Source organism: Rhinolophus ferrumequinum, chromosome 23 (assembly GCF_004115265.2).
Source record: "Rhinolophus ferrumequinum isolate MPI-CBG mRhiFer1 chromosome 23, mRhiFer1_v1.p, whole genome shotgun sequence".
Classification (NCBI taxonomy): Eukaryota; Metazoa; Chordata; class Mammalia; order Chiroptera; family Rhinolophidae; genus Rhinolophus; species Rhinolophus ferrumequinum.
The window spans coordinates 27,321,716-27,337,154 of record NC_046306.1 but is presented as its reverse complement, the minus strand read 5'-3'; the positions used below and the strand labels follow the sequence as shown (position 1 = coordinate 27,337,154).

Below are 15,439 nucleotides of genomic sequence, written 5' to 3'. Positions count from 1 at the left end.
TCTGGCGTCCAGAGCAAGCCCTCGGACTGAGAGATGTATATCCTCGCTGCCACTGGAAGTCAAATGAAATGATGAGGACCAAGAAAAGATAGGCAGGGTGCCAGTAATGTCTGGATGAAATTAGCTACTGGGCATCATGTAAGAAAAAGGCTCTCAGGACCTGTGGTCCATAAAGAAAAAAGGTGAGGTCCTTGGTTGTTGTTTAAAAAATTAAAAAAAAAGAAAAGAGAGGGAGGGAGAGAGGGAGGAAGAAAAGGAGGAAAGCTAGAAGGGAGGGAAGAAAAAAAGGAGGGAGGGAAAAATTGATTGTAAATAGATGACACAAGAACAGTAAAATGCTGGTAGTGGTTGAGGCTGGGTCATGAGCCCGTGAAGAGGCCATTATATTATTCCCTTTACTTCGGATATGTTGGAAATATTTTCACAATGAATTAAAAACCAAGCTAGAAATTTTACTAGACTGAATCTCCCTCCAGTAGTTGAACCACATACACCCTATTTGAGGAGTCTCTGTTCCCCTTCTGTTTCTTCAAACAGCAGTGCAATTTAGTTCCATTTACTTCTCAGGAATCTCTGGAGAAATGGTTTCAAACGCCCAGTGTGACATTGAGTCTTAGAAGGAATTTTTTTTTTTTTACTTTTTGATTTTCTTTTCTTTTTTCTATTTATTTATTAGATATTAGAAGATCAGAAGAACTTTCCTTGTTAAAGCCTTCTGATGACTATTTTAAAAAGAAGAAGAAGAAAGACAAAAATAACAAGGAGCCTGTAACTGAAGATATTTTAAACCTGGAGAGTTCTCCAACAACTTCAGGCCCACCAGGTAACATTCGTGACAGGCGTTCTGTATTTTTAATTCATTCATAAGTCAAAGAATGTCCTAAATTCTTAAATATCAAGGACTCTCCTTTCCTCTGGTCTGCCTTTCCTCTTCTTCCCTCCCATCTCCTCTCTCCCGGGACAAAGAAGGAGGACTACAATTGCAGGACTCCTGTGAGAAGAAAGGATATCCAACTGATTTTACAACTAACAGAATTTCCAAAATCCAGTTAGTTCTAAACTCCAACGGATTTTAGAACTAACAGAATTTTTTTGACGAGGTCTGTATATAGCTCATTGTTTTAATTGTATGTATCATTATGTTGCTGATGAATTTAAAAAAACCTTAGTACAACTGGCCATGAACTTGAGGGGGAAAAAAGGTTATTTGAATCACTCAAATATACTTCTGTTTTCCTAAGTCTATTTTCATGTGCCTCTTTTCTGAATTCAATTTGAAGTTTGCATTGGGCATGTTAACAGAGAACAGGTAGAACTTTTAGAAAGGCATTGTACTTTTCTTTTTATATAAAAATAAATACATTTCTAGGTAGCTTGCAACATTTGAGGGTTTCCTCACACGTTCCAGTGCAAAGAATAACGGATTATTTGTACTTGTCTTATGCAAATTAAAGCCAGGTGATTTATAAACCACCAATCAGCTGGATTCTTAATATTGGCAAGTACTGCTATTGTTTAAAGGATTAGCCCAGAATATATTATGTACATGCATTCTGTGAGATCTCCAGTTCTCTAATAGTGCCAAAACGTACTGCTCACATAGAAGAATTTTGAATTGAGAAGGAGATAAGCCCCAACATTTGTCGGGTTGATATGGGAAGCTTTGACAACCGATGAGTTCCCAAGCTTTCAGGAGCTCAATACTCAGGCAAGAGCTTTCCCTGTGTATAACTTCACTCCCCACCAGTCGTGATTCATCTGATTATTTTCAATGGTACAAATATTTAAATTCAAAACCACTGTAAGATCAGCAGTGTTGGTACTTATGTTTCTGAAGACTCCTGACCCCCGTATCCCATGTCAGAGTACGTGTTCCCCTTGCTTTGCAGTAGGTCCCGGCTTATACAGTAAGACCATGATGCCCATGTATGACCCTGTCAACGGAACGCCAGCGTCATCCACCATGACTTGGTTCAGTGACAGCCCTTTGACTGAACAAAACTGCAGCATCCTGGCCTTCAGCCAGCCCCCCCAGTCCGCAGAGGCGCTGGCTGATATGTACCAGTGTCGGTCTCTGGTCGATAAAGCCAAGCTCAACGCAGGGTAAGGACGTGGCTCTGTTTTGCTTCTCTGTGAACTGATGTTGACATAGTAATAGAGATTCTGTGGAAAAGGTGGAGGGGAATGCTGCATCTTTAAGGTAGCATGCCTGGGGATCTTACACTATAGGTCAAAGTCCGTACTGATTTTAGCAACAAAAGGGGAAAATGCAACCTTTGGTCATGTCAATACATTTAAAGTGTGACACCATTTATGTGTTTGGGTAACTCAATGGTTTACCACATGTAGCTACTAATTCTTTGCCCCTACAGGTGTAGAAAGTGTGTTATATGTGATGTACGGCAGTTGATAAGTGGGTTGGACCCCATGGGTCGTCAGGGAGACAAGGTGGCCCACCTGTCCCACACTGTCTAGTAGAACAGCACTTCTCTCTTTAGGCTTCCTAATGAGCAAGTCCAACTTTGCTTCAAGGGCGCTCAGAAAATACACTCAGACTTTTTCTCAAACCACCAGGTCTTTTCACTCCCCATTGTTCACCAAATAAAGTCAAATTTGTTAACAGGATTCCACTCCCTCCGACATCTGGCCCCAGGAGATCTCTCTCTGTCGTACTGTGCTCTCAGGTACCCCAACCCCCATGGTGCTCACTGACTCTTTTTGTCACTTCTTCACCTCCAGATTTAGCTCTGTTCCAGGACTCTTCTCCTTTTTTCTTCCTCTTCTGGTCAGTCCCTCCTTGTCCTTTAAGGCCTAGCCACATACTCTCCTTCTCAGATGTCACCACTGAAAAGCAGTCACGTCCCTGCAGTTCTGTTCTAATACTTTTCTTGCTCCAATGTCACCTTGTTCCTTTATTATGATGCCTGGTCTCTCCCACTGGACTGCCAAGTCCTTTAGGATGGAGAATGCATCTTGGGGGTTAATATCATAGAAGTTCCAGCCATTTTCATCCAGTGGTACTGGATGACATTCATCCCTACCTAGTTTTGTTGTTAACCCTTAATCTCTACCCTTCCACCCCTCACCATTACCGTTTTTATTTTCAACTCTGGAACTATACTATCTAGTGCTAGAGCCACTAGCTCCATGTGGATATTTACATCTAAATTTGAATTTCATTAAAATTAAAATATGGCACTAGCCACATTTAAAATTTCAGTAGCCACATGTGGCCAGTGGCTACTCTATTGGACAGGGCCATATAGAACATTGCTGTCATTACAGAAAGTTCTAGACAACAAGATGGAGTCAGCTTTGGGTCGAACCACCCAGTGTAGAGGAAAGGCTGTGCGGGCAGTCAGCAAGTGTAGGTTCTCATTCCAGCTCCACCACGAAACACGTGCCCGTAAACATATCACTGATGTCACTGAGACTCAGTTTCATCATCAGTAAAACTGAGAAACTAAAAACTGCCCTGGCTCCTTCACTGGCTTACTTTAAAGTGTCAATGGAAAAAAAAAAAAAAAGTATGTAGATAAAAATCACTGGGAAAGCTATAAGATAAAATGCACGTATAAGCTATTATCAAGTCCTCTCCCTTACTGCTTTTTGGTTATAATAACTTACGCGGACTTGGTTCAAGGAGATGTGTGTATGTGTATAATATAAATATAAATGTATTATATGTCACATATGTAATATAAACATATATCATAATACATATGTATGAAATTAATTGACTTTTAAAACTCGTCCTGTTGTTTTCTAGTTGGCTAGATTCCTCGCGTTCCCTTATGGAACAAGGCATCCAGGAGGATGAGCAGCTGCTGTTACGATTTAAATACTACACTTTCTTTGACTTGAATCCCAAAGTAAGATGCTCTTTCTCTATTCTCACTCTCTCGCTCTCTTTTAATGTGAATGCATTGAAGTGTAATATTGAGTCATGTGGGAATCAAAGTCAGGATTTATTTGTGTAATTTTCTGTTTAGCCCTGCAGGGTTAGACCAATAAATGTATACTGGTCTCTGGATTTTCATCTCCTGGGTTCTTGCGAGCATGGTCAGCTTCCCCTGAGTGAGCGGGACTGGCCAGGAGTCTTCATACCCAGTTTGGGGCACACTGCCCATCTCCGTTCACGGGAATGAAGGAACGTGCAGAGAGCAGCTCATGGAGCTGGAGTCCTTAGTGCTTAGGAAGGAAGATGCTGTGAGGACCCAGGTTGAGGGCAGGTTTTCATGAATAAGCCAGGACCCCATGATGGCACACACCAGAATCCCCGCTGTGTGCTGCAAGTTTTTGGTGATTTTAAAAAAAAAAAGATGGGTTGGGGGATGGGAGATGAGGGTAAGGGGGATCAAAATATATGGTGATGGAAGGAGAACTGACTCTGGGTGGTGAACACACAATGTAATTTATAGATGATGTGATACAGAATTGTACACCTGAAATCTATATAATTTTACTAACAATTGTCACCCCAATAAATTAAAAATAAATAAATAAATAAATAAATAAAATAAAAAGAATGATTTTAGACTGAAAAAAAAAAAAAGACGGGATCATCTATTAAAACAAAGACCCAGCGGATCGCCAACTCCCATTGTAAGCGCACATCTCCCACCTGAAGTTTCCTGGGACAGCGGAGTGATGAAATCCATCCTCTGAATGTTGGCCTCTCCCTTGCCCTTATTCAGCCTTCGGTAGAGTTGTGAGTCAGTAGTTAAATGGCCAAATGTAGAAAATATAAACTGAGTCACCAGTTCTCTGAGTGCACTGGATGAGTTCATTGTTCTGATCCACTATGTGCTTGTTGCTGCTCGTTTCCATTTAAGGCTCCGCACTTGTTTGAGGTCCTGGCTGCCGGCCACCTACTCTGTGCAGACCCTTTTCTCACCCACAGCAGTGTTACTGCCTCTTGTGTTTTCTCCTGGGTCCTGATTTTAAGTGTGGTCTTCAAAGGTCCATCTCAGCTCCCACTTCTTCCCTAACAGTCGTTGTCTTGAAAATAAGCCTTCCTCCCTGTCATTTCTTTGGAGCTCCTGCTCAGTCTTTCGTTTAGATCCAACTTAATGCCCATGGGCCTAACTTGTGCCTGGTGTGCATAACTTCCAGTGAATCACAGCAAAAAAGCAAATTTGGGCTCTTTGATAAAAACTTCAGGAGAAATTGCTGTACTGCTTCTTTTAAATAATTGTTGTTGTTGTTTTTTAAGAACACTGTGAATTATATAACTGTCCAGGTTTTCCTTGTTTGCATTGCCTGCTAGAACCAAATTTATACATTTTCTGCAATTTCATTTTTCTTAAGTCTCATTCCTGCCTCAACTTTATTCTTTCTTTACTTAATTCTTAGTCAATTTAAGCTATCTTGTTGTATGCTATCTATTCTAATAAACTACCTTAATTTTTTTTCTGATAATGCGTAAGTAAAACATACTCATGGATTTTCTAATTGCTAAGTAGTTATTTGGCCCAATGTTAACTATCCAAACTGCTTATTTATTCATTTATTTATTGAGCAAATACTATGTGCCAAGAATTAAGCTAGCAGCTGAGAACCGCAAATTGCTGGATGTTAGAATAAGGTTTCAAATTAATGAAAAAAAAACACATGGGATTACAAAATGAAACAGTTATATTAAACTTTGGTAACCAAAATCTTTTTCAAAATGAAAATTGTCTGCCTGGCAAAAAAAAAAAAAAAAAAAAAAAAAAAAAAAAAACAAGCAAAAACCATAAACAAAGTGAAAAAGTCCTTATAACACATACTACAAACAAAAGGCTAATTTCTCCTACTACATAAAGAGCTCCTACAAATCAATAATAAAAAGACCAACAACCCAGTAGACTAATGAGCAAAGGATATGAACACATAGTTAACAGAAAAGAAATTACAGTGGCTCTTAGCTTTGTGTTGGCAAAGATCAAAAAGTTTCAGACACTATCGTAGCAAGTGTGTGGAAAAGCAGGTTCTCTCATAGATGGCTTGTAGGTCAAAGTACAAATTAATCTAACCTCTGTGGAAGGCAACTTGGCAATATCTATCAAAATTACAATTCTACATAGCTCTGAGCCAGGAAAACTACCCTTTGGTATTTATACCACAGATATACTCACATATGTGAACTGATATGTCTGTACACAAGAACACTTATTACTACATTATTTGTTTTAGGAAAAGATTGGAAACCACCTAAACATCCATCCGTAGGGAACTAGTTAAATACATTATGGTACACCCATATAGTGGTGTTAAGAAGAATAAATCTGCTTCCTTTTGATGTAGAATATAGTCAAAGTATATTATTGACTAAAAAAAGATCAAAGTACAAAAAAATCCATAGAGAAACTACCATTTGTGGGGAACAAAGAAAGGAGTCTTTTTATTGTAGGATACTAACATTTTGTCCCTTCAGAATTCATTCAAAATAAATTCCTTCATTATATAATCTTTTGTCCCATTTAAATGCAGTCAAAATGTGAATTTAAAAATTTTATAACTCCAATATTTCATAGTATTTTTTAAATGTTCAGTGTAGAAAAGGCACATCAATTTTAATAAGAGAACACTGAAACCTGCTACCCAGCGAATAGGGAGTCTTAAGTGATTAGATTTAAATAATAGCCCCTTGAGAGCATGAAAACTATGGAAGGGAGACCTTGCTATTTGGTGGGTGGAAGGGCTGGAGGGGTTGACTGAATTGACGAGATGGAGAAAAACAGGAATTCAAGGAGTGGGGGTGGTAGAAGCCATGTGCTTCTAGGGTGGGGTTTCTATTTTCACTTAGCCAGAAGACAAAGGAAATCTAGGACCAAAAAGAGGGCAGTGGCAGCCAATTTTCACCAAGAGAAAAGTTTGCTTCTAAGTCACTGAAACCACTGCAAAGTTCTCTGAGAGAAAAAGACCTATTAGGTTGCCTGTTAATGACTGACCTGTGGAAGGAAGACCCAGGACCTCGTAATGTCACTGGGCCTCAGTGGGAATGTGAACAAGTCTCCAAAGAGGAAATCTAGAGTTCTACTGGATGCAACAGAGAAATCCAGAGTTCCTTATGCACCAGGGCTTATCCTGAATGTGGTTATGACATCTTGTTCTAGATCCTGTCCTCCTAATGTCAGTGTACAAATGTAGGTAACGTTTGTTTAACCAGTGTTCTTTCAAAGAACGGTTTTATTTGCCTGGCGGTGGAGGGAATTAAGTATGTTTAGGTGTGGGAGTTTTTATGTTTAAGTCATTAGTGACTGCATTTGAGAGAAAAGTTTTATTTGATGACTTAAGTTACTCTCACTAAAACCCCTGCAGCATTAGGATATAGCACTGTATCTGATTGGCAGAGAGAGAGAGGCAGATGGATAGATGGATTGATGCATGGGTGGATAAATGGATGAGTGTGTGGTTGGATGCATAGATGATAGATAGAGATAGATAGATAGATAGATAGATAGATGGATAGATAGATATAGATAGATTAGATAGATGGTAGAACAGTTAGCCCAATTCAAATTTCAGCAGCTACACATAACATTTAGATTTTGTCTTTCAACTGAGTTAAAGCAAGGGTTGGTTTTATTTGGTGGGGTGGGGGGTGTTGGTGTGCATTGTGTGTGTGGTTTTTTTAGTTGTCATGTCTTTTGATTGCAGTATAATTTACATGACAAATTCACCCACTGTAAGTGCACAAAATAATGATTTGTAGTAAATTTATATTGTTGTGCAACCAGCACCACAATCCAGTGTTAAAACACTGGATTTTCCTCATACCCATTGTGGTCATACCCACTGGTCTACTTTCTGACTCAAGTTGTGCTTTTTCTAGAAATTTCATATAGATGGAATCATACAGTGTGTAATTTTTTGTGTCTAAATTCTTTTACTTGGCATAATGTTTCTGAGGTTCATCTGTGTTGTTGCGTGTATCAATATTGCATTCCTTTGTACTGCTGAGTGGTGTCCCACTGTGGATGGACCACATTTTGTTTGTCTATTCGCGAGATGAGAGACGTTGGTTTGTTTCCAATCGGGCTATTATGAATAATGCTGCTGCTGTGAATGTTTTGATGTGTTTGTGTGTGTTGTGTTTTGATGTGTTTGGGGAGGATTCTGGGGTTAACTCCTGAGGTGTTCCATGACACCTGGCAACACTCACGAAACAAAGACAGACTTTCTTAAGATTCTTATTATTCTAGCCTCCTGGATACCACACACTTGGATTTGCATTGTCTCCCTGTCCCAGCAGCTGTAGAAATGCTGAGAATGAGCATGTCTGTCCAACAGGTCCCGTTACCCACTTACCTGATAGCAACACTGTTTTCTGGTTTGGGCTTACTTCAGATTTTTCATTCCCTGTCACATTTTTTCTTAGTATGCATAAGGTTCGTGCAAAAGGAAAAAAATAAACCAATGCTAATCAACCTATGATAAATCTTTGGGAACTCTATCTTTCTATTCCTCCTCCATGTTTTCTTCAACATTTTTATTTTTTTAAGGATATAATAAAATGTACACTCAGTGTCAAAAAAAAGAAAGAAAGAAAAAGGAAAGAAAACCAAACATAGGAGTTATTGTTTAAAGATACAGAGTTTCATTTTTGCAAGATGAAAAGAGTTCTGTAGAATGCCACTGAACGGCACACTTTAAAATGGTTAACATGGTCAATTTTATATGTATTTTACCACAATTTTTAAAAATGTTTTAATCAAATATACAAAGAAAGTATTTAGAGTAAAAATGGAAAATAGTCCTTTACCGTGACCTTTCTGCCAAGAGGCAGCCAAAGTTAACAGCTTAATGAGTAACAATACTTGCAGACTTTTTCACAGTTGTAAAATTTTTTAACAGATTTTCAGGATCTTTTTCCCCCTACATAAACAGGATCATGTGTTTGCCTTGTTGCTTACGTCTTTGTACTTCACAATATACGCATATGTCTGACTCGCTTTTTTTTTTTTAACCACTACAAAATAATCAAAGGAAAGGCTAAACCGTAGTTCATCATGACCCTGGGTTCCTTGCAATTTTTGCTCTTTCATAAAATGTGGTGCACATTCTTATACCAGTATCTTTGATGAGTGCTTGCATTTTTTTAGAATAGTAACCGTAGATGTGCAAAAGACAAAAAGACATGAAAAGATACCACCCAATTGTCTCCATGCAAACCTCATATGTGAAAGTACCAATTGCACCACATCCATACCAACACCAGACATTATCAGTTCTCACTATGTGGGTAAATCTGATAGGAAAATAGGAACTCTGTCAGCTTTTTCTTTAACCTGAAGTCTCTGGTTGTTAGTGGGGTTGAGCATCTTTTCCAATGTTTATATGGCCATTTTGGTTTCTTCTGTGAGTTGCCTATTTCTATATTTGCCCCATTTTCGACTGAATTATTTATATTTTTCATATTGATTTATAGGAGCACTTTGTGGGTGTTGCCTTCTATATTTATTGCAAATATTCTCTTCCACCTTGTGTTTGGTCTTATAAAAGTACAGTCTTCTTTAGGCCATTTTTTACCATTAAAAATGTTTAACTTTCAATTGTTAAGTCAGTCTGATGCATCATTGTCATGCAGGGTGTCAGGCGGGGTCTCTGGTCCCGCTCCCCATATAAGAACTCAGGACATAGTGAGGCCAAAAAGGAACACCCACAGAGCCATAGATAGGGGAGTCATACCACTATAGTCTCACTGGCAGCTGGGTTGGAAACACAGGAAGCAGGAGCCACACGATCCGCAATCTGCCGTGCTAACTGCAATCTGCCTCTGCAATCCTCAATCCACTCTCCGCCCTCCGCCCTGCTAACTGCAATCCGCTCTTGCTCGCTCAGCCACCATCTTCTTGCTAGCCCCCATTTGCTGCTAGCGTAGCCACGGCAGTTATATTAGTGGCCAATGGCTCACTGGTTACAGCTGACGGCCAACTAGCCACAGCTGATGGCCATCCGATCACAGTTGATGCCCGTTTACTACCTGAGTGAGCACCTTTCCACGTGAGGGCGAGAGCCTGGAAACTGCACTCCTGGCTCTGTCCCCACAATCATAATTTTTAGGCTTCCTGTCTTGCTTAGAAAAGCTTTCATATTCAAAGATTACAAAAAGTTTTCTCTCATGTTTCCTTCCAATACTTTTGGTTGCTGTGTTTAGATTTTCTATGACAGTTTCTTGAGATATAATTCATATACCATACATTTTATCCATTTAATATGTACAAGTGAATGGTTTTTAGTATATTCACAGACTTGTGCAACTATCACCACCGTCTATTTTCAGAACGTTTTCATTATCCTAATAAGAAACCCATTAGGATTCACTCCTGATTTACCTCTAATACCACCCCCCAACGCTAGGCAACCATCAGTCTACTTTCTGTCTGTATGGACTTGCCTATCCTGGACACTTCATATAAATTGAGTTATACAATATGTAGTACTCTGTGACTAGTTTCTTTCACTTCGCATAATATTTTCAATATCCATCTATATTGTAGCATGCATCAGTATTTCATTTCTTTTTATTGCCAAATAATATTCCATTTTATGTATCCATTCATCGGTTGATGGACATTTAGATTGTGTCCACTTTTTAGCTATTATGAATAATGCTGGTGTGAACATTCAGGCACAAGTTTGGGGGTTTTTTTCTTTTGTTGTAAAATATGCACAACAGCGGGCTGGCTGGATGGCTCAGTTGGTTAGAGCGCGAGCTCTGGACAACAGAGTCACCGGTTCGATTCCCACATGGGCCAGTAAGCTGCGCCCTCCACAACTAGATTGAAGGACAATGACTTGGAGCTGGTGGGCCCTGGAGAAACTCACTGTTCCCCAATAAAAAAAAAAAATTAAAAAATAAATAAATAAATAAATAAAATAAAATAAAATATGCACAACATAACATCTGCCATTTTAACTATTCTTAGGTTCACAATTCAATGGCAATCAGTCATTCACAATATTATGCAACTATCACTGCTATCCATTTCCAGAACTTTTTCATCATCCTATACAGAAACTCTGTACCCATTAAACAATAACTCCCCATTTAAACCCCTTCCCCAGCCACTGTTAACCTCTATTCTACTTCCTGTCTCTATGAATTTGCCTATTCTAGGTACTTCTTATAAGTACAATATTTGTCCTTTTGTGTTTGGCTTATTTCACTTCATATAATGTCTTCAAGGTTCATATATGTTGTAGCACATATCAGAATTTCATTCCTTTTTTATGGCTGAATAATATTCTATTGTATGTGAACACTGTATTTTGTTCATTCATCTGTTGGTGGTCATTTGGGTTGTTTCTACCTTTTGGCTATTGTGAATAATACTGCTATGAACATTGGTGTACAGTATCGATTTGAATCCCTCTTTTCCATATTTTTCAGTATATACTTACAAGTGGAATTGCTGGATCATATTCTTTTGTTTAACTTTTTGAGGAACTGCCAAATTGTTTTTCCATAGAGGCTGCATTATTTTACATTTCTCCACATCCTCACCAACATTTGTTATTATCTGTCTTTAGAGTAGAGCCATTGTAGTAAATGTGAAGTGGTATCTCACTGTGGTTTTGTATATTTAGATCCTTTAATCTACCTGTAATTTATATTTTTGGGATGATGTAAGATTGTCTTTTGATTTTGGATTTTTGTTTTCCAAATAGTTAGGCATTTTTAACACTGTTTACAGTGTTGAATTCTTTCTTCTCCTACTGATATTCCATTTCTTTTTTCTATTAAGTTTATATACATATGAGTAGGTCTACTTCTAGATACTGCATTATTGACATTTTGTCTATCACTATATCAATCTAAGACGGGTAAGTCTTAGAAAACTTAGAAAAACTCTGGAAAATATTTCGAGAAAGTTCTAAATTTAGAAGTAACAAGAGCTGAGGTGGTAGAAAGGTAGAGAGGTGTTTTCTTCCGTTACCTTAACTGAAGTTTATTGTATCTGATTAACAAGGAAAGGGGGTCATTCTGGAATTTTTGTATTATAGAATATAAATACACACATGTACACCCGTTTCTTTCTCTAGTACGATGCTGTCCGAATAAACCAGCTCTATGAACAAGCCAGGTGGGCCATTGTCTTAGAAGAAATTGACTGCACAGAGGAAGAAATGTTGATCTTTGCAGCACTGCAGGTATTAGAACTTCTGTACCTATTCTCTAGAAAGAGACAAAGGAAGTTTGTTCTGCTTCAAGTTTCATTTTCTTCCTACTGTTTTTTTTTCTTTGAAGAAAGCACTGGAAATAAGGGGAGCAAATTCAAATTTCAAATGCTCCTCATAACCCACACACGTGTACATCTTATGTAAAGCATTCGTCTTGCAACTCTTATCTCTTCCCCACTACAAGCTCAACAACTGATGGAGAAAAACCGAATTTGAAGATGACTCACCCTAAATGATTCAGATTAAAATGTCATTTCCCTACATAGGAGGGAGCTCTCCTTCCAGGAGATGTTTGGTATTACAGGGAAGTTGCCGCCAAAGAAAAGAACAGCTAATGGATTCATTTGTGCTTATAACATTTCTAAAACCTCTATTTCTTTGTAGTATCACATTAGCAAACTGTCGTCGTCAGCTGAAACACAGGATTTTACAAATGAGTCTGAGGTCGATGAAGTAGAAGCAGCACTTTCTAATTTGGAAGTGACCCTAGAAGGTGGAAAAACAGACAACACGTTGGTATGAACTTTTCTGATAACTTAGAATTGTGGTTTTATTCTGATTGACAAATGTATAGATGAACTTTTTATTATTAGAAATAAGAGAATATTTTGTCTGATTTTGAGAAAAGAAAACATGCTTGTCATTTGACAAGCTTAAACGTAGCAAGAATTGACGAGCTTTTCTCAGGTCAGCTCTGTAAGCTACTATAAGATATTTTCATTATTACTAATGACTATACTTCTGTATCCTATTTCTTCTTCTGGATAAGTTGGCCTAGTGTGTGGGAAAGATTGATGAGGGCTCCACTTCACTAGCATGGAACGTGGAATTGGTCCCTGAAGTCTAGAAAAAAACCCTCAGTTTATTGCTAGCTGTGAGAATAGAGAAAATGCTCTGCAGGTAACAAAGCCTTATTATCTATTTACCTAGTATGCATTTCCACTGGGCCAGGTTGACAGAAGTGACCGTGTTTTTCTTGAAACATTATAAAAATTTCCTGAACCCTTTTGACTTGAGGAAATAAACATCCCCCCCCGCACCCCAATAAAACATAAAGAAATAATACTGGTTTCTCATCTCTTGCTCCTTATGAAATGTGACTAAATGTCAGCTTTATCATTGGAATGTCCCTCCTCTTTGACTTGTTTTGGGGTGCCACTCTTTTGTTTGACGTAACTTACTCATGGGAGTAATTATTAGTTTAATCACACTGAATGAGAGAAGTGGATCCATTGTAATTGGGTAAAAAGAGTAATAGATAAAAATGAGTCACTATATTCTTATGTATTTAATACGTGTTCTCTTGTGATTAAATTCCTTAAAATAGGAAATTGGCATCATGCGAAAACAAATACCTCAAACAAACCAAATGCCAAGATTCTATAGAGATTCAGAGCCCTTTCTCACATTTATAGGACGTGCAACTCCCTTGAAATTGGAGTTCTCTTTTGTCTATTTCCATTGCTAAATACATACAACAGGACAGTGTACCTTCTTAGAACAGACGAAAAATTTCCCCCTCCCTCCCGCAATATTTTTTATGCCAAGCCTTTGTGATATCAAACAATAGGCTTTTCAGTTTGAAAATACGCACCAACCTACACTGCAGAATGAACTTTGAACCAGGTTCCTTTTAAACTCTTACTGAGAGTTTAATCAGTGAACCAGATGTACCTAGAGTTACTCTGAGGTACAAGTTGTAAAATAATTTTGTTCGTGCATAAAAGTATTATTTCTAACCCATGTTTAACTTGAATGGTAGGTACAGGGAGTGCTTGGTCAAATTTTTAATCTCTTTCTCATTTGTGTGATATAAGATACATATAGAAAAGTGAGGGGGGAAGCAAAAATGTACAGCTTAACAAATCAGTGTTAATTTATCACCCAAGTCACCACCGAAATCCAGAAACAAAACTTTGCCAGCCACCACAGAAGCCCTGCACATGCCCCAGCCCACTCCCAACCCTCCCCCACCCCATCCCCAATCCCAAAAGGAACTGCGTTTTTTTATTTTATGTAATTGTAATTCAAATTTACATAGCGACATGTGGCGAGTGGACACAGTATTTGGACAGTACAGGTATAGAGTATCAGCACTACCCGTCTAATTACTGCTTGTGAAATATTATCTGTTTTTCCTTAGGAGGACATTACTGATATCCCTACACTTGCAGATAATCTCAAATTATTTAGGTAAGTCACCCTTAAAGGGAAAAGGGATTACTTTTAACAAAGCCTTGTCGGTAGAGTCCAGGAGTTTAAATTAAACATTCATTGGGAAGATTCATGGTTCAAAGATGAGAGCACGAGCGTTAACATCAGACAGAAAATGGGTCCAATCTTAGCTCCACAACACATAGTAGCAGCGTGACCTTGGGCATTGTCCTTACATTTCTGAGCCTCAGTTCCCTGATCTATAAAATGGGCATATACATACCTCCTCTTGGGTTTGTTGGGAGGATTAAATGAAATAATGCGGATGAAGCATTGAGCATGGTGCCTGGCTTATTGTACACGCTCCATAACTGGTGGAGTAAACATGGCCGGTGTCAGCAAGAATGAACATGTATGCCAGTCTAGAGTGTTCCAGTCCACCTGGGAGGCACAGGACTCTAACGCCATTCCAAGGCTCTTTTCACGGTTTAAAAATCAATGGTCACTAGATCTTGGATCCTGAGCATACAGAGAGATAACTATCTTCCTTTTCTTAGTAAAGTATTTCTGATCAACTCCCTAGACACCTCAGGTCAATCTGAAACTGTTAAAAAGGCAGAGTTTTTTTTAATTTCATGGGATAAAAAGGATTGTCACATTTGTGATGGTGCCAAGGTGTGCTAGGATAAAAGGAATAAGGTCCCTTTGAGGTTCTGTCAGTTACTTATCACTTTATGGTTTGTTGACTTAACAAACCAACACTTTGCTGGGTAAGTGGCTTAAAAAGAAACACAGGTTGCTTTTGATAACACATGATGCAAAGCAAGACTTGGAAAGAATGAACAATTAGTCAGGTATAAATGAGAAACAGGAGTCCAAAGGTAACAATATTTGTCACTGGGTTTCTACAGGTTTGTTTTTTTAATGTGATCTTAGGATACGGTCTCAAACAACAGGGTCATTAATTTAATTTCTGTGGCATAAATAGTTGTAACCACGCATATTGCTATAATCAGAGCCACAGAAGAGAACTTGAATCCACAAATACATCTTCATAAATTATTCATAATTGTTCTACAGAGAAAGTAGGTTGCCATATTCTCCGTATAGAGCA

General features: G+C 38.4%; 1 protein-coding gene across 2 annotated transcripts in view; it reads left to right on the top strand.

Annotated features, from left to right (window-relative positions):
- The window catches only part of FERMT1 (FERM domain containing kindlin 1), a 40,347-nt gene that overhangs the window by 11,351 nt on the left and 13,557 nt on the right, over positions 1-15,439 (top strand). For both annotated transcript variants that reach the window (XM_033095438.1, XM_033095439.1), the window contains exons 4-9: positions 677-823; positions 1,890-2,103; positions 3,770-3,872; positions 12,034-12,141; positions 12,556-12,687; positions 14,315-14,364. In XM_033095438.1, coding sequence (XP_032951329.1) covers positions 677-823; positions 1,890-2,103; positions 3,770-3,872; positions 12,034-12,141; positions 12,556-12,687; positions 14,315-14,364 — 754 coding nt within the window. The remainder of the gene's footprint in view (positions 1-676; positions 824-1,889; positions 2,104-3,769; positions 3,873-12,033; positions 12,142-12,555; positions 12,688-14,314; positions 14,365-15,439) is intronic.